Below are 19,952 nucleotides of genomic sequence, written 5' to 3'. Positions count from 1 at the left end.
CTAAGGCTTCTGTCTAAAGATCTGCTCTAATATTCATGAATCATGTATTCACCACAGTGAGTCACTGGAGAGGCACACAGCAGTGCTTGATCATGATGATCTGTTTATTTGCTTTCCTTTGCTGTTTACTGGTAAAATTAGGAACATTGAGCCCCAGCTACATTTGGTTATACAAGTGAAGTGAAAACCTAAATACTGCTGCTGCCCATGAGTTTCATCTTCTGAGGAGACGGTGTGCCTGGCAGGCTTCATATGTACTTTAAACTGTTTATCAGTTTTTTTATGAGCCCTCTTTTTACTCAGTTTAGGGATGTTCTGTACAGGTCTCATTCATATGGAGGAACACTTACATTATTGCTGGTGGTGGTTGGAAAGATTGGTGGCGCCAGTGTTCGGCAGCCTCACTTCTATCAGTGTGCCCCAGGGCAGCTGTGGCTACATAGTAGCTTATCATCACCAGCGTATGAATGTGTGTGTGAATGGGTGAATGACTGTTGTGTTGTAAAGCGCCTAGGGGGGTTCTTGAACTCTAGTTAGGCGCTATATCAAATACAGGCCATTTACCATTTACCATTATCACACTCCAAAAAAATTGAGAATCCCCTATTAACTGAATATTTGTTTCTTTTGAATGGGAAAGGAAAGTAAAGGACCAGGAGAATGCCGACAAGGGGGCCTGGAGAAGTTGCAAACTCCATACAGACCGTTACCAGCTTGCAAATCTCATCTTATTGCCAGGTTCTATTAGGGAGTAGTGCTAACTGTCATGCCAAGAAGCGAATGAGAAGTCAGTAGTTTTTGAAATATACCTGTTGGAGTTGCCTTGGGTGTTGTTATGTATTAATGTTTGCTTAGATATTTTATTGTTGCTTTTGAGTTATGTTTGATTTTGTCATAGTTTACAGTCCCTTTAAATATACTGATGCTCCTTCTCATATGTGCGCTGAGCCCCAAGAGGCAGGGTCACCCTGGTGTCACCACTTTTGGGACCTCACTAAGGCTATTTAAACTGAGTCCTACAGCCTGGGAGAGGGAGCCATTACCTTTGTTTAAAGAGTTTCTAAGTCCAGTCATGCATCACATATAAACTGCTCAAAAAAATTAAACGAACACTGAAAACACATCAGTTCTCAATAAGAAAAAAAATCCTGCTGGTTATCTATACCTATATGGACTGGGTAATGTGTTAGAAGTAAAAGGATGCAACATCATTTGAATGAAATGAAAATTATCAACTAACAGAGGGCTGAATTCAAAGACACCCCAAAAATCAATTTGAAAAAATTATGCAGTAGGTTAGTCGATTTTTCCAAAATTTTATTGCTTCAACTCAAAATTTTACTCAGTAGTTTGTATGTCCCCCACATGCTTGTATGCATGCCTGACAATTTGGGCAATGCTCCTAATCTGGGGGATCTCCTCTCAGATCTGAACCAGGGCATCACTGAGCTCCTGGACAGTCTGAGGTGCAACCTGGCGGCATCGGATGGAACGAAACATAATGTCCCAGAGTTGTTCTGTTGGATTTAGGTCAGGCGAGCGTAGGGGCCAGTCAATGGTATCAATTCCTTTATCCTCCTGGAACTGCCTGCATACTCTCGCCACATGAGGCCGGGTATTGTCATGCACCAGTAGGAACCCAGGACCAACTGCCCTCGCATAGGGTCTGACAATGGGTCCAAGGATTTCATCCTGATACGTAATGGCGGTCAAGGTGCCTATAGAGCCTGTAGAGGTCTGTGCGTCCCTCTAGACATACAGTATGTTTTCCTTGTTTTCCTTTGGACTGCATTTTGGCAACTCCTTTTTGTCACTTTTCTGCTCTTGTAAGCTTTTCTTTGTATCTTTTTGAATTTTCGAAAATAAACCTTTTCTTTTAGAAAGATTGTGTGTGATTTTTTATCATTCCCCTCTTGTGGGGCTTTTGATATAATTTTGGGACATTTTAAGTATATTCTGTGGCTTAAATCCCTTTTGGGCCTGCAAGGTCTAAGGCAGGCCAGTAGAGCTGGTAATAAAACCACTGGGGTGAGGCTTTTTCCAGGCAGGCATAGGAGGCCTCGCCTAGTCAGTGAAGCTTTTAGGGGACCTCAACCCCATTATCGTTATTGCTCTAACTCCAGTTCATGACAGGAATGGTGTTTGTCCCCAGAATCTGGATTCCATCTATCATCTAAAGAAATATTGTTAAGTCTGTACATCACATAGATTTTGGTTGGTGAGTGTGCCTTGTGATAAAATAGAGAAAGAGATTGTATAAAATGGATGCTGAAAAAACATGGTAGATTAGAAAAACTTCTGATATGCTACTTTTTTTTCTTCCATTTATCCTTACCATTAAGTACTTATTCTGTGTTCACACACAATAAGAATTTTCAGAGAAGCCACTTGTAACGTCTCACCTTCCTACTTTTTTGTGAATGTGTGGTCAGTATTTTTGGAGAAACGCAATGTCACTGTCAATTTGTTAGTTAGTTGGCACAAAAAGCAATTAAAGATATGCTCTATTGGCTATGGTGCCAATCTGTCTTGGGTTTCTTTTGTACCCAGATCCACACTTAGTCACTTATTAAGCTAACCTGCACATTTTGGGAATATGTGAGGAAAAATGACACAAACAGGGAAATCATGTGAAGTATTCACAAACTGTGACCAGGTGGGGATTTGAACTGAAGTCTCTGATGGTATGAGACAGTAGCATTAACTTCTGCGCCACCTCAGGGAATGCTAATGCTAAATATGGATGACCCTGCCTAGTCACTGGAGTGCCGTGGGCAAGCAAGCAGGCTTTTAATCAGAGAGTATTTGATGCGTAAACCTTACCTGAAACTCTCATTTTTAGTTAAGATATTTGATTGAGTGCACCACAGAAATAATTACTGTAAATGACCTTTAATTTTTAAAATACCTTTAGTAAAGCCAAACAATTGTACATCTTTTTAATGAGGAAATACTGAAATTCAATGACATAATGAATCCAGCAAAAGCCAGTTCTTTAATGTCATTAATACCTGAGCCTGTTCCCTGCAAATTGATTCCATTTTTAGGTCTAAATATATTTTCCAGTGACTTTGTTTTCTTGTTTAACAAGCCAGATGTTGAGCAAAAGCACCATGGTGGACCAAATGTGATCAATACTGACAGCGTTGCCAAATGAAACACTACAGTTTAATTCTTAATTTAAAAAGAGCAAATGTGGCAGCCTGATAAAATCAGGAGGTCAGCCACTAACGGGAAAACTCCTTCAAATTACAGTTAGACTTAACAGTCAGTCACCATGGTGGCCATCCCAGAGCTCTGTTTACTAGTCCTTACTAAGCAACCAGAAATTCATTATCATAACTCGGACTATCCTAATTTATGAAAAAATGTTAAAATATGAAAGCAAAACATTGATGCATAGGCAGTGGCCTTTTTATTAGGTGAATATTTCTAGTACTTTCTAAGGCCTCCTTGTGTCTCCATAACAACTTGAATTCTTTCAGGCATGCATCACACAAGGTGCTGAAAATATTCCTGAAGGATTTTGGTCCATGCTGACTCAATAGTATTATGCGGCTCCTGAAATTTTTTGACCACACATTCACACTGTAATCCAGCTCTTTCTAAAGGTGACATATTGGACAGAAATCTAGGGAATGTGCAGGCCAGTGTAGTAAACTGTAGTCACTCTCATTTGTGGATGTAATACTATGTGAATTATTGTTTTGCAAAAGGTTAGACTGTGACTATGAAGGGATCCACATGATCAGCACGTGATTGGATGCCTTACAACATGCATGTAGTGATAGATTGGCATTAAGAGACTTAATATATGCTTGTAACACACTTCCACACACCATCACCACCACCACCCTTAACTCTTCACTCGCATAAGGCAGGTTGAATCCATGGATTTATGTTATTTACACCAAATTCTAATCTATAACAGTACTTGCATGTCACAACAGAAATCAGTATTCAACAGCAAGAGTGACAGTTGTCCAATTTACAGTTATTTAGTTTTGATAATCCTCTGCTTATTGTATCTTCATATTTTTTAATGTTAGCAGTTAAACCCATTTGGTGTCCCATGTCCAGAGCACATCAATTTCAGTGTCAAGAAATTCTTCAACAACAACAACAACATTTATTTATATAGCACATTTTCATACAAAAAAAATGTAGCTCAAAGTGCTTTACAAAATGAAGAATAGAAAAATAGAAGACACAATAAAAAAATAAACATAAGTCAACATTAATTAACATAGAATAAGTAAGGTCCGATGGCCAGGGTGGACAGAAATAACAAAAAAAAAAAACAAACTCCAAAGGCTGGAGAAAAAAATAAAATCTGTAGGGATTCCAGACCAAGAGACCACCCAGTCCCCTCTGGGCAATCTACCTAAGATAAATCAAACAGTCCTCTTTGTATTCATCAAGAGACTCCCATCTACACAATACCGTAATGTTGTGAAGAGGTGTTATTTGTGATATTTTTTGTCAGATAGTGCAGGTGTTTAACCTGCTTATGAGCTTAGACAGATGTTAAGTTTCATCTCACCCAGTTTCTCTTTAGCAGGACTCTTTAATTACAAATTTAGTTAGGCCAGGTTTTCAAACCAAGAAATGTAGCTGGGCCAGACATTTTCAGCGGCCTGTAAGTAGCAGGGAATAATTTTAAAGCAACACAAATGAATGTATTGAAGAACAAGTAATGTTTATTCATTGTTTCCTTTTTAAATGTGGTCACATCTGACACAGGCACATCATAAAGTACATAAAAATAATAAAAAAGCTATAACTGAACAGAATCTGAGGTTGCAGCAATACTTTTCTTTGAAATAAAAAATAAATGTTTTGATCATATCTGACGTAGACATGAGTCAAAGTGCATAAAATCAAATAATTGCACAGTATTAGCAATAACATTAGTTTCCTTTAGGGAATAAAATAAATATTTTGGTCATATATGACCCAGGCACATAACACAATCCTGCCACATTTTTTAAATAACAGAATATGTTAGACAGTTTGAGAAATTTTATGAATGCAATAATATGTATTTACAGTAAGTGCCATAAATATCATTCTCGTGGCATGGGGTACAGTGGTAAGCACTGTTGCTTCACAGATTTACCGGAGATGATGAGACATAAAAAAGGAAAGCCTACAATGTTTAGCCAAGCTTGACAAACCACTATGGCTCTCCGAAATCCAAGATTCTGTAAATTCCATACAGTGCTGGAAAGATGCTGGTCCAAATAGTTATCCAACAGAATTTTACAAAACACTGACTATTAAATGAACTATGGCAGTCCTAGCTGTGTTTATGGAAGCAACACAAGATAATTCCAAGAACAGTAAGCCAGACATCAATTATGTTGTAAATCATTTTTCCACAACTATATAAGATGGCAGCGCACACTGCCAAGTGTTCAGTCTTTTCAGATAATAGAAGACCTTGTTTCAGAATTTTTTGAGAAATTATATTTAGGGAAAATAATTGCATAATTAGCTTAAGATTTCTTTAAATTTTTTACTTTGACTTTTTAAACCGATCTTTCTGGCTTTCCCAGTGAATAGTCTTCAAATACCATCACATTTCTATAGAAGCAACCAAATAATTTGTTAATAACCATTTTTCTCATCATTTCTGTTTAGCTAGGAGAATTAATGTTATTAAAATAAATATCCTTCCAAAGTTTTTTTTACCCTATATATGAACAACTCTTTTTTAAAAAGTTTAACACAGGTATAAATTTGTTCATGTGCAATACAAAAAGGCCTTCTGTTAAAAAGATGACTCTGTAGAGGTCTAAATTATAGGGCGGCATGACATTACCTAACTTTTGTGCTGTCAAGATGGAAATAAATGGCAGGATCAAGAGATGAAAAATCATTAACCACAAGATCTAAATAGCCAGCACCAAAATTCTATACATAACCCAAAATTGTCATCGTAAGAAATTGCTAATGTAACCTTGGATCAATAAAAGCACACGCATAGATTTTATTTGCTTATCCAAACAATTTTGGATGCCAACGCAACTCTGTCTCAAATAACAACAAATGTACTACCATCACACACCACCACAATAGGACTGCAACAGAATTGTTTCCAACAACAAACTGCACAAAAAATCAGAGCCTTTTAAAAATATATGAAACAAAATGGTGCCGATGAAAACATTAATAAATAATGCTACTTATTCAGTGGTCCAAAACAAAATTGGAACTAAAAAACAACAGATAAAAATGAAATAACATAAAAAGTGAAATTCATAACAGCTTCTAGTTTTATGTCAGATTTACAGATGCTATTAAATCTTCAGTTTTTTGGCAATCTGACACATAGAATAACCTTAATTCTGAAAATAAATAAATAAATAAATAAAAATAGACTGACATGTTTCTTCAGAAAGCTGTTTTATTTTGTCAATTTTTTGAATCCAGAACAGAACTTTAGGAATGTCAGTATGTTGTAAACAAAGTGAACAGAATAACAGGTTTCAGTAGTGCTAGTGCAATTACAAAGGTTTCTCTGATAACCAATTATCATTTTAAACATGGCTAATGAAGGATAAGCCAAGGGAGTTTGCCATTAAGGCACTGAAGGGGTGGCCACTGAAAATGGGGCTATGCAGCCATATGTAAATAATAAACTTAAAATCAGTCATTACAAGCAGTAATGGCCATTATGCACACTAGTAATGACTTGGCTATATTTTTAAATCAATCTAATGGTGTCTAGATAAAAAAGGTAAGGATTTCTATCAAAAACATGAAAATGTCTGCGTGACCCCAAACCTTTGTATGGTAGTGTATTTACAATGTTGACTCAAAGTACATAATATACAGGACACAAAGCATTTTATCCATGCCAACATGAATCATCAGGCTGCTTTTTAAGACCTGAACGTGTTAAATTTTGGGTTAAAAGATTGAAGTGATGCTCTTGTGTCTTTTTTGTATTATTAAAGAATGAAGTTATAGACATAGAGTAACACTAAACAAAAGACAAAACTTAACAAAACTTAAAAGTGGTTATATGTTTATCAAAAGGCTAGAACAAAATATAGTTTATTTGAATTAGTATACTGTATGTGAAACTAGAAATTTTAACTAATTATATTGCAATTTACATTCAGTAGGAGTCAGTACGTCTTTACTTACTCTGACTCCAGTAGTCCAGTAATTGTTTCCGATTCTGACTCCATAGCCTTGCTTTAAAGATCAGGATCCTCAAATAAAAAAAGTTTAAAAAAAATAGCACAAGCAACACCCAAACTCAGTGTTTTATAGGATACACTCTGAACAGAAGAATGGATTCAGAAAATAGTTCTGTTTTTACTAAATTCTTAATTATTTGTGCTAAATGAAGTACATTTGGATGAAATGTAATCTTGTCAGCTCTGTGTAACATCTTTGATTTGGACAGGGTTGAATGAAAGAGGCTCAATTCAAATTCTGTGAATTTTTCTATGAAGGACGAATACTACAACAATTTAATATTTAAAAAAAAATCCTTTTAAGGACACATTTTCTGTGACTTATATAATGTAACATAACCATCCCTATTCTTTATATTTTAGTGTAGTACTGTATAGGTAGATTATACCAGAAGACTTAGAGTCTCTAATTTCAAAGGAATTTCCCTGTGTAAATAAAGGTGAATTAAAAAAAAAATAAAAAAGAAATACATTCACAATTTTCACTTGCAGCCTACAGTGTCTGTTTCCTTTGCAGCAGTAATATGTGATACTGCTATAACAATTCATGCAAGACCGTTTGAATCTAATAGATGGTTATTTCTATATGTTTGAATAACCTTTTTTGTTTTCTTTCTGTAGTTGACCTCTGAACATGGTGTTAAGTTTGCAGCACATTTGCTTCCTCTGGTAAGAGATCTTTTTTTATCTATCTATCTATCTATCTATCTATCTATCTATCTATCTATCTATCTATCTATCTATCTATCTATCTATCTATCTATCTATCTATCTATCTATCTATCTATCTATCTATATAAACATAATACAGCTGTTCCCTGCACTGAACCATTTCAATGCCTTCCTCCATAATCTATGTGTTTGAGTTCAAGACATTTCATGGAAGTTTCAAGCTGCCAAGGTTATGCCCATTGTCCTCCTTTCATTCAATTTTAAAATCCATTTTTGAAAGTATTCTATAACTAGTAATTTGATTTACTTTTATTATCAGTTTTGACTGGTCCCCACCTTTTTCTCGATGCTGCTAGGACAGTTCTGCCCCTCCATCAAACCTGAACTGGATTAACTGGTTGTGAGAGTATCTATTTTCGATTGGAATTGATACTAATGTTGGGAGGCACACCAAGATGAAAAACAGTAAAATTACACAGAAATTGCCCTTTCCTTCCCTCAGCTTTCAGGTGTATTTGCAGTATGTTTTTATTATTAACTAGACCAATGTCCAGTATCAGACATCCCAAATAAACTTCTCACCTTAATTGGTGGCGTTGAGCTGAAAATGCAGAATAACATATACAAAATATACTTTTGGGATTTCTTCCTGATTTTTTTTCCAGCTTTTTAATTTCTACTCAATTTAATTACTCACACTTGCCCAATTTCTCTTCATTCATCTCTTGAAGTATATCGTTGACTCTTCACTTTCTCTTTCTCGCTCCCCTCCTGTCCCTGACTTGTTCCACATAACCATCTTTAAAATTTCACAATGACATCACCATGAACCCCACTCACGGGAAAAGATCATTCTACAAAGCTGGAACATTTGAGTGCTGTTCACTCAAAGAATCAGATTGGTCAGTCTGACTAGCACTAAAGTAGATTCTACTCGCTTTCCTGTCTTCATTTTGTTGGATCCTTTATTGTGACAAAATGATACAATTAGAATCATGCATGATGCTGTCTGAGTGGAAGGGGGATTGGATACGTCAAAACTAGAATCGCACAATTTTCTTTATTTCTTAGGGGCAAAAACCAAAACTCTGTGTGTTCAAGCATAGTCAAAAATGTGAAATTCTTAAACACATTTAATTCTTTTTTAGCATAATATTCAGATGGAAGACACAGTCACCCATAGTCCTTATACAATGTGAGGGTGACCACAACTTCATTTGATATGCGTACCACAGTACCCTAGTAAAGGCGAGCGTTTACTAGCAACTTACATCCTTCAACATGTGTACTCAAACACAGAAACGCATTTTTAATAAAATGAATTAGTAATAAATAAATCTATGAAAAATTTTGAAATAACACCAAAAAATGAGAAGAACTGGACATTCATAAATTGACTCCTCTACTCATGGATATCCATTTTAACCAGTGTCACAAGAAAAATGACAGAGTTTCTATGTTCTCTTAACATGCTCAAATCTTGGATTTTTTTAATGAAGGTTTTTAACATTGATATTAGAACATTAACATTAGAACAATCTAGACGAGAACAGGCCATTCAGTCCAACAGCGCTCGCCAGTACTATCCACTTAATTCTTCTGAAAAAACAAGACGAGTTTTAAAAGTTAATCAATTTTTACTGTTTACCGCACTACCTGGTAGCTTTTTCCATGTGTCTGTGATTCTCTGTGCAAAGAAAAACTAAGTAATGTTTCTGCAAAATTTAACCTTAATGTTTCCAACTCTGTCCCCATGTTCTTGTTGATCTCATTTTAAACTAACAGTCTTGATCCACTGTACTAATTCCCTTCATAATTTAAACACTTTAATCATGTCTCCTCTTAATCTTCTTTTGCTGAAACTGAAAAGGCTCAGCTTTAATCTTTCCTCATAATTCATCCCCTGTAGTCCTGGAATTCACCTAGTTGCTCTTCTCTCGACCTTTTATAGCACTGCTATGTCCTTTTTGTAATCTGGAGAGCAAAATTTCACACAATACTCTAGATGAGGCCTTACCAGTGCATTATAAAGCTTGAGCAGAACCTCCTTGGACTTGTACTCCACACATCGTGCTATATAACCTAACATTCTGTTTGCCTTCTTAAGGCATCTGAACACCGTCTGGAACTTGATTGTGCTGAATCCACTTCTTCTTCCTCTTCTTTTGGCTGCTTCAGTTAGGGGTTGCCACAGCGGATCATCTTCTTCCATATCTTTCTGTACTCTGCATCTTGTTCTGTTACACCCATCACCTGCATGTCCTTTCTCTCCACGTCCATAAACCTTCTCTTGGGCCTTCCTCTTTTTCTCTTACCTGGCAGCTCTATCCTTAGCATCCTTCTCACAATATACCCAGCATCTCGCCTCTGCACATGTCCAAACCAACGCAATCTTGCCTCGTTAACTTTGTCTCCCAACCGTCCAACTTGAGCTGACCATCTAATGTACTTATTTCTAATCCTATCCATCCTCGTCACACCCAGTGCAAATCTTAGCATCTTTAACTCTACCACCTCTAGCTCTGTCTCCTGCTTTCTGGTCAGTGCCTTCGTCTCCAACCCATATAACATAGCTGTTCTCACTACCGTCCTGTAGACCTTCCCTTTAACTCTTGCTGAAACCCGTCTGTCACAAATTACTCCTGACACTCTTCTCCACCCATTCCACCCTGCCTGCACTCTCTTTTCACCTCTCTTCCATAATCACCATTACTCTGTACTATTGATCCCAAGTATTTAAACTCATCCACCTTCGCCAACTCTACTCCCTGCATCCTCACCATTCCAATGACCTCCCTCTCATTTACACACATGTATTCTGTCTTGTTCCTACTGACCTTCATTCCTCTCCTCTCTAGAACATATCTCCACCTCTCCAGGGTCTCCTCAACCTGCTCCCTACTATCGCTACAGATCACAATGTCATCAGCAAACATCATAGTCCATGGGGACTCCTGTTTAATCTCATCTGTCAACCTGTCCATCACAATTGCACCATTGCAAATAAGAAAGGGCTCAGAGTTGATCACTGATGTAATCCCACCTTAACGTTGAATGCATCCGTTGCTCCTACTGCAGACCTCACCACTGTCAAACTTCCCTCGTACATATCCTGTACAACTCTTATGTACTTCTCTGCCACTCCCGACTTCCTCATACAATACCACAGCTCTTCTTATGGCACCCTGTCATTTGCTTTCTCCAGGTCAACAAAGACGCAATGCAACTCTTTCTGGCCTTCTCTATACTTCTCCATCAACATTCTCAGAGTAAACATTGCATCTGTGGTGCTCTTTCTTGGCATGTAACCATACTGCTGCTCACTAATCATCACCTCACTTCTTAACCTAGCTTCCACTACTCTTTTCCATAACTTCATGCTGTGGCTCATCAATTTTATTCCCCTGTAGTTACTGCAGTCCTGCACATCCCCCTTATTCTTAAATATCGGCACCAGTACACTTCTTCTCCACTCCTCAGGCATCCTTTCACTTTCCAAGATTCCATTAAACAATCTGGTTAAAAACTCTACTGCCATCTTACCTAAACACCTCCATGCTTCCACAGGTATGTCATCTGGACCAACGGCCTTTCCATTCTTCATCCTCTTCATAGCTGTCCTTACTTCCTCCTTGCTAATCCATTGCATTTCCTGATTCACTATCTCCACATCATTCAACCTCTTCTCTCTCTCGTTCTCTCATTCATCAGCCTCTCAAAGTACTCTTTCCATCTGCTCAACACTCTCTTCTTGCTTGTGAGTATGTTTCCATCTTTATCCTTTATCACCCTAACCTGCTGCATATCTTTCCCAGCTCGGTCTCTCTGTCTAGCCAATCGGTACAGGTCCTTTTCTCCCTCCTTAGTGTCCAGCCTCTCATACAACTCATCATATGCCTTTTCTTTAGCCTTCGCCACCTTGCGCCTTATCACCTTGGACTCTTGTCTACTTTTTGCATCTCTCTGACTATTCCACTTCTTCTTTGCCATCCTCTTCCTCTGTATTCTCTACTGTATTTCCTCATTCCACCACCAGGTTTCCTTTTCCTCCTTCCTCTTTCCAGATGCCACGCCAAGCACCCTTCTTGCTGTCACCCTTACTACATCTGCTGTAGTTTCCCATCTGTCTGGTAACTCTTCACTGCCACCCAGTGTCTGTCTCACCTCCTCCCTAAACTCAACCTTGCAGTCTTCCTTTTTCAACTTCCACCATTTGATCCTTGGCTCTGCCCTCACTCTTTTCTTGATCTCCAACGTCATCCTACAGACCACCATCCTATGCTGCTTAACCACACTTTCTCCTGCCACCACTTTGCAGTCTTCAATCTCCTTCAGATTGACTCTTCTGCATAGGATGTAATCTACCTGTGTGCAACTTCCTCCACTCTTGTACGTAACCCAATGTTCCTTCCTCTTCTTAAAATACATATTCACCACAGCCATGTCCATCCTTTTGGCAAAATCCACTATAATCTGACCTTCTTCATTCCTCTCCTTGACACCATATCTACCCATCACCTCCTCGGCTCCACTGTTCCCTTCACCAACATCCCCATTGAAATCTGCTCCAATCACCACTTTCTGTCCCTTGGGTACATTGTTCATCACTTCATCCAACTTGCGGTGCATATGCACTAACAACATTCATCATCACACCTCCAATTCCCAGCTTCATAATCATTAGTCTGCCTGACACTCTTTTCACCTCCAAAACACTCTTGACATACTGTTCCTTCAGAATAACCATTACCCCATTTCTCATCCTATCCACACCATGATAGAACAATTTGAATCCACCTCTGATCCACCTGGCCTTACTCCCCTTCCATTTAGTCTCTTGCACACACAATATATCAACCTTCCTTCTCTCCATCATATCTGCTAACTCTCTCCCCTTACCAGTCATACTGCCAACATTCAAAGTTCCTACCCTCTGTTCCACTCTATTTACTTACCTCCTCTCCTCCTGCCTCTGAACACGTCTTTCCCTCTTCTTCTCCTTCTTCGGCTAACAGAAGCCCAATTTCCGCCAGCACCCTGTTGGCTAACAGTACTGGTGGCTGTCATTGTTAACCCGGGGCTCGACCATTCTGGTATGGAAATTTGTATTATTGTCCACATATTGATTTGGCAAAATTTTACACCAGATGCCCTTCCTGACATAACCCTCCCCATTTATCTGGGCTTGGGACCGGTACGAAGAAACACACTGGTTTGTGCATCCCCTGTGGCTGGGTTTTGTGCAGAATCCACTATGACTCCTAAATCCTACTCATAAGGTGTACTTTAAATTTTTAGACCTCCCATTGTGTATTTAAACCTAACATTTTTATTTCCTGTGTGTAATACTTTAAATTTACTGACATTACATTTCATCTGCCGGAAACCTGCCCAAGACTTTATGCTGTCCAAGTCCCTCTGTAATATTTGTAATTCAATGGATTCCAGATTATCTGCCAATTCACCATTCTTGGCATCATCTGCAAATTTAACTACCTTGTTACTTATATTTCTATCCAAATCATTTAGATATATTAAAAATAGCAGTGGCCCTAACACTGACTCCTGTGGAACACCACTCTTAACATCGGCCAGTTCTGATGAGGTTCCTCGCACCATCACCCTCTGCTTCCTGTGTCTGAGCCAATTCTTCACCCATCTAAAACATCACCCTGAACTCCCACTTCTTTTAGTTTGATGCCCAACCTCTCATGTGGCACCTTATCAAATACTTTCTGAAAGCCAAGATAAATAATACGTGCTCCATTCTGTTCATATCCTTTTGTTGCTTCCTCATAAATTTCCAGCATTTTAGTAAAGCACGACCTCCCTCTTCTGAACCCATGCTGAGTGTTCAGTAAAGCTCTTGTTCTTATGATGCATTGCTCAACCTTATCCTTAATAATTCCTTCCATTAATTTTCCTGTTATACGTGTTATGCTTACTGGCCTATAGTTGCTTGGATCTGCCTGATTATCCTTTTTATATTAAGGGATAATATTTGCCATTTTCTAGTCTTTCAGAATTTCCCCAGTGCACAGTGACTTCCTAAAAATATGTATCAAGGCTTTATTTATGTACTCACTAACCTCCATAAGATCTCGAGGGTAAATATTATCTGGTCCTGAACATTTATTTGATTTCAGCCTATTTAATCTAAGCAGTACTTCTCCCTCTACAATTTCCAGATAACTCACCTCCTAAGTAGTCCCTTTAACCACTGAGTTTATCTACTTTCTTACGTGTGATGATCTCAGAAGAGTGTTAGTTTAGAACATCTGTTATTGAACTGCCTGTATTTTATGTCCCCTTTACCATTCCTGATGCACTTGGCCTCCTCTTTGACTGCTGTTTTACTACTAAAATACTTCAAATAATCTCCTTGTGTCTGTATTGTAGCCTCCCTATTATTCTTCTTAATGGTTGCCCTCATGTTCTCATATAACCTACGATTCACATTGCAGTTATTCATCATATACAACTGATACAGATGTGTGTTTTCCTTTGTAGCTTCTCTTTTAACTCTTTATTAACTAACTGCAGTTTTTTGTAATTTCCTACTAATTCCAAATTTAGGTATATACCTGTTCTACATTATATGTAAAAAGTTTTTAAACCTGTTTCACTGCTCCTGGACTGTCTCCATACTTAAAATATCCCAGTCTATCCTCCTTAGACTTTGCTGCATCTGCTCAAAATTTGCTCCATCAAAGTTTAACTTAACAGTTTTAGTCTTTGCATCCACACTTTTCCAAAACACTGACAATTGTATTATATTACGGCCACTTGACCCTATTCGTTCAGTCACCTCCACAGCCTCATTTTGTCCTGATTATTACAAATTACTAAATATAGACGGGCATCAACCCACATTGGTACTGTTAATTAACATACTATGTTAAAGAACAGTCACTGATTACTTCTGAAAAATCTTGCTCTTGTGCTGTGCTGTTTGCAAAGTTATATCAGTTAATATTTGGGTAGTAAAGTCCCCATGACATGTACACTTGCCTATTTAATATTAATAAAAAGATATGCATTGACATTACTGTCTGCATTGGGCGGTCTATAACAGACTCCTAAAATAAGATCTCTTTCCCAGATTCTTTCCAGGCAAAGCCAGATGTCCTCACTAAGATGGATCTCATCATCCAACTGAAAAGGACTTTTGTTAAAGTTCTGCTTGACATAGACTGCAACTCCACCACACTATCTTTTTTGTCTATCCTCCCTAAAAAATGTATATCCCTCTGTTATAATCATTCACATATTTTTTGTTTAACAGGTTTCCGTTATATCTACAGTATAATATCATAATTATGCTATGTTACATGCAACTCCAACTCAATATAGTGCCAGTCATGGTATCAGAAGATGTTATGGGCTTGGGCCTATAAGGATCTTCCAGCCAGGGTTAGGAAGAAAGACACGGTTTCCACTGGTGGGTGGAAGAAAGGCCACAGGCAGTTGAAAGAAGATGAGGAAAAGAAAAGAGATTTTCTTTCAATAGACTTCCCATCTAATAGAAAGAAACTGAAAATCATTGTTTTTGACACTTCACACTTTGCATTCTCCCACATGCCATACATACATAATTATCATTTTCCTTAATAAAAAGCATTTGTTTTACATAGTTTGGGTTTTTTTGCCGTCATTCTGGGTTCACGGACAGTTTGGGAACATTCCCTCCAGCCAAAAATACAAACACACACACAAGAGTATTTCAAAAAATTAAAGTACCATAACACCTAACACTATTCTGTACATTTCTTCAAAGGCTCATATGTTTATAAAAGAGGCAATGGCTTAGTGAAGTACTTCCTATCCATGTAATGTCCAAACTTCTCTAAGGTACCACCATAACATTAACACATCTATCTGCAACTCGAAAAAAATGGTATGAAAACACTATTGCTAGTATGCTACGGAGCCTTGTAGATCACCATCAACTGCCTGTCATTTATGACCCACATACTTTGTCAAAGGACAAAGGAGATGGAAGTGATTAATGTGAGGATATGTGGAAGATGTTTGAAAACATCCTATCCAAAGCACTGTAACAAATCACAAGTTGGTTTTGCATTGTGCAATAGGGCACTATGATGTAGCAAATTGATCTCTCGGATGAAAGGCCCAGTTCAAATCTGGTTTGGCTGCTGCAGTGAAAATAATGCACCTTTGTTTGACTATCTTTGGAGATGTTCTTCCATTATATGCTCAACCATACACATTTAATGTATTAACAACTATGCTGATTCACCAAGTCACATGAGTAAAGTGGTCATGTTACCTTACTTTTTAAAATACCATCTTATGTAATATATGTTGCAAAATGTGGCTGTTGAGTTGGATTATGGCCCTTTGGAGGTCTCTTCTTCCTGATTTCCTTCTAGTCTGATGCCCATATATAATAAGGAGCTGGTTAAAGGGCCTGTTTGAAGCTCACTAGAAGGACCATATCAGCTTCTGAGGCCATGGCTGGTACTACCCTGAACCATCTCCACGTCAAGGCCAGGCCTCCATTTGGATCAAGGTCTGTTGGCTTTTGATACTCCTGTAATCCCCAACACAAAATCTACCTTAAAGGACAAGAACAGCATTGCAATTCTTCAGTAATTCAAAGAGAGGTAATGCCAGCTCATATTGCCTAATTCCAGTTCTGGGCAGACTGAAATGTATTACTATCATGGAGATTACTAAAAGTGTAAAAAACTTATAAGAATAGTTAAAAACAGTCAAAAAGGTGAGTGGGGCAGGGGGGTTGGCGGAGAGAGGCAAAAGTAAGATGTGTTGTACAGTAGGTTTTTAATTTTGTGGAATAGTATCTGCTGTGAGGAAATCTTGTGATGAAGCTTAACATAGGAATAAAAGTACCTAATTTTAGAACTTGTTATATGTATATTTTAACATAAGAGGCCTCATACCCAAATGCATATTTAGTTCCTTGTCCTTATTTTTCACTGTTAAATAGTTTACACAACAAAAGGACTGTATTAGCTTTATACTTGATTGATCTCATCTGTAGATCGATTGAGCGTTCAGGGTCAACTCACACTGTGTGAGGCACACTGATAATAAGAGGTTCCCACCTGATGGCCCAGTAAAGCAGACTCACTAACTAGACAGTTTTTTACAGTGTCTGTGAGACAAAAGAGAAAGTGATATATGATCTGACACTTTTGCTGAATACATGGTGTTTAATTATCTTAGACAGCGTAGTTTTTCTCTGGTTACCACCTTCCACATCTCAAAGATGTGTGTGTTTAATTGATAGCTCTAAGTTGACTCTGTTTTTGCCGTGCAGGTGACTGTTCAAGGGTTCAAGACTGCTTCTAATTTTACAAATGTTTCTTCTGAGACAGACTCATTGTTAGCTAGAAACTGGTTCAGGAGGTGCAGTAAATGTGGGTGGTGAAGAGACTTGAAATTGACTCAGATGCAGAATCCAGTTCTTTAACATAAGTTGAAATGAGTTTGCATTCAGTCAACGACCTTGAAATTAATAAGATCTGCAACATGAAAGGAAGCTAAATCATACAGAATTTTATGAACCCAAAAATAGCACAGAATATAATTTGCAATGCACATGCTTTTATTAAAAATATCTATCTATCTATCTATCTATCTATCTATCTATCTATCTATCTATCTATCTATCTATCTATCTATCTATCTATCTATCTATTGTTACAAACTCGAGACAGAGTCATATAAGGGTTTGGGGCAGCCACCCATATAATTTGGTTTCCTGGCTGCAAAGTTACTTTCAATTGATACAGCAATTGAAGTGAAGTCAAAGGGGCCAGGCTCATGTGGGTCTTCTGCCATTGGTGCGAGCCTGGACGTGACATCACAGGGGCCGGAGCTGGCAAGGTCTCCTTCCATTGGCTCGGTCCCGGAAGTGACGTCAAGAGGACCAGGTGGAATCTCCCGTGAATGGTCTGCAGGCAAGGGATAAAAAGAGTCAGTGCACTCTGCCACATCCCGGTATGTCTCGGAAGTGTCCTTACTCAAGCCCTTTAGCTGCCTCCCATGCACACGTGTGAGACAAGACCCCCCCAGCCCAGACCCGTCAGGTTGGGCGACCCTGACTGAGAGGTCAAGAAACCATCTGGTGACCCGCGGATTTGACTCCTTGTGCTGGGCCATCCACTGTAAAGCAGCATTGTCCGTGACAAGGGTGAATTCCCGGCCCAGCAGGTAATACCTCAGCTTAGTAATCACCCATTTAACCGCCACAGACTCTCTCTCCACCGCCACATAACTGGTCTCCCGGTCCAACAGTTTCCAGCTCAGGAACATAATGGGGTGATCCGCACCATTGACGTTTTGGCTCAGCACGGCCCCTAGGCCTGTGTCCGAAGCGTCCGTCTGGAGGATGAAAGGTAAGGAAAAGTTAGGAGCTTTCAAAATAGGTGCGGACATAAGGGCCTGCTTCAAGTCACTAAATGCAGCACCTGTCTTTTCAGTCCATACCACAATGTTTAGGGGCCCTCTTCTTGGTCAAATCAGTCAAGGGCGCCGCTCTCTCTGAGAACTGGGGCACAAACCTTCACGGAGTCCATTAAAGGAACCTGCCAGTACCCCATTGTCATGTCCAGTGTGGTCAAATATTGAGCCTGTTCAAGCGTCTCCAGGAGGTCGTCCACTCATGGCATTGGATAAGCTTCGAATTGGGAGACTTGATTAAGTCGATGGAAGTCATTGCAAAACCTCCAACTCCCGTCAGGCTTAGCAACTAACACAATGTGGCTGGACCAAGGACTATGACTTTCCTTGATTACACCTAGTTCCAGCATGTGTTTGATCTCAAGCTCCACTTCCGCCCTTTTTGCCTCGGGAAGCCGATACGGACATTCTCGAACTATAACCCCGGGTTCTGTCACAATGTCGTACTCAACCAGAGAGGTCCAGCCAGGATTTTTCACTCACTACCTCCAGGACAGACAGGATAACTGCTTCCAGCTCCCGTCATTGTCTGGGACTTAAATCCACATGGAAGTTATAGCTATCCGTGTGAGCAAAGAGTGAGCGGGGCTGACCGGAGGAGGGATCAGGATCCCTGTCATTCCGCGGTTTCAGCAGGTTTACATGATAAACCCGCTCCCTCAGCCGACAATTGGGTTGACTCACCAAATAGTCGATGAGTCCTTTCCTCTCCTTAACTTTGTAAGGACCTTACTAATGGGCAAGCAACTTAGAGTGGGAGGTAGGTACTAGGACCATGACCCGATCTCCCGGGTGGAACTACTGGAGAGACGTACCGCGGTCGTAATAACGGACCTGTGCTGCTTGAGCCTCCTCCATGTGTCTTTCAAGGAGGGACCAAATCTTACCAAGTCTATTGCGTAACTGCTCGATATTACAATATATTTGTAGAGGGAAGAGCCTCTTCTTCCCATCCTTCTTTTAAGATATCTAATTTGCCCCGGGGTTGTTGCCCATACAGTAATTCAAAAGGGGAAAACCCCGTGGAGGCTTTAGGGACTTCCCGATAGGCAAAAAGGATGAGGAGGAGTAGCTGATCCCAGTTCCTTCCGTCCAAGCTGACCACCTTACGCAACATTTGTTTGAGAGCTTGATTGAAACTCTCTACCAAACTGTCGGTTTGAGGATGATATACCGCGGTCTTTAAATGCTTTATTTTCAGTAACTTGGCAGTCTCCTTGAATGTCCTAGAGGTAAAAGGCATTCCCTGGTCCAACAAGACATCCTTGGGGATGCCCACACATGCAAAGACCCCTAGTAATTCCCGTGCAATGGCTTTGGAAGTGGCTGAGCGCAAAGGAACAGCTTTGGGGTATTTGGTAGTGTAATCCACAAGGACTAAAATGTACTAGTGTCTTTGGGCTGAGGGCTCTAGGGGTCCAACTAAATCAACCCCAATTCTGTGGAAGGGAATATTAATCAGGGGAATAGGAATGAGAGGAGCACGGTCCCTCCTAGGAATTTGTCGCAATTGACACTCCGGGCAGGAAGTGCAAAAGTGACAAACCTCCTCATTGATTCCCGGCCAGTAGAAGCAGAGCTTGATCCGCTCCAGGGTTTTCTTGGTGCCCAAATGGCCAC

At 39.3% G+C, this 19,952-nt stretch overlaps 1 protein-coding gene across 8 annotated transcripts in view; it reads left to right on the top strand.

The window, feature by feature from the left end:
* ppfia2 (PTPRF interacting protein alpha 2) overlaps positions 1 to 19,952 on the top strand; it is a 956,251-nt gene that overhangs the window by 222,776 nt on the left and 713,523 nt on the right. For all 8 annotated transcript variants that reach the window (XM_039761756.1, XM_039761753.1, XM_039761757.1 and 5 more), the window contains exon 3: positions 7,833 to 7,880. In XM_039761756.1, coding sequence (XP_039617690.1) covers positions 7,833 to 7,880 — 48 coding nt within the window. The remainder of the gene's footprint in view (positions 1 to 7,832; positions 7,881 to 19,952) is intronic.

The sequence above is a fragment of the Polypterus senegalus genome, chromosome 8 (genome assembly GCF_016835505.1).
Source record: "Polypterus senegalus isolate Bchr_013 chromosome 8, ASM1683550v1, whole genome shotgun sequence".
Lineage (NCBI taxonomy): Eukaryota > Metazoa > Chordata > Cladistia > Polypteriformes > Polypteridae > Polypterus > Polypterus senegalus.
This window is presented reverse-complemented; position numbering and strand designations above follow the sequence as displayed.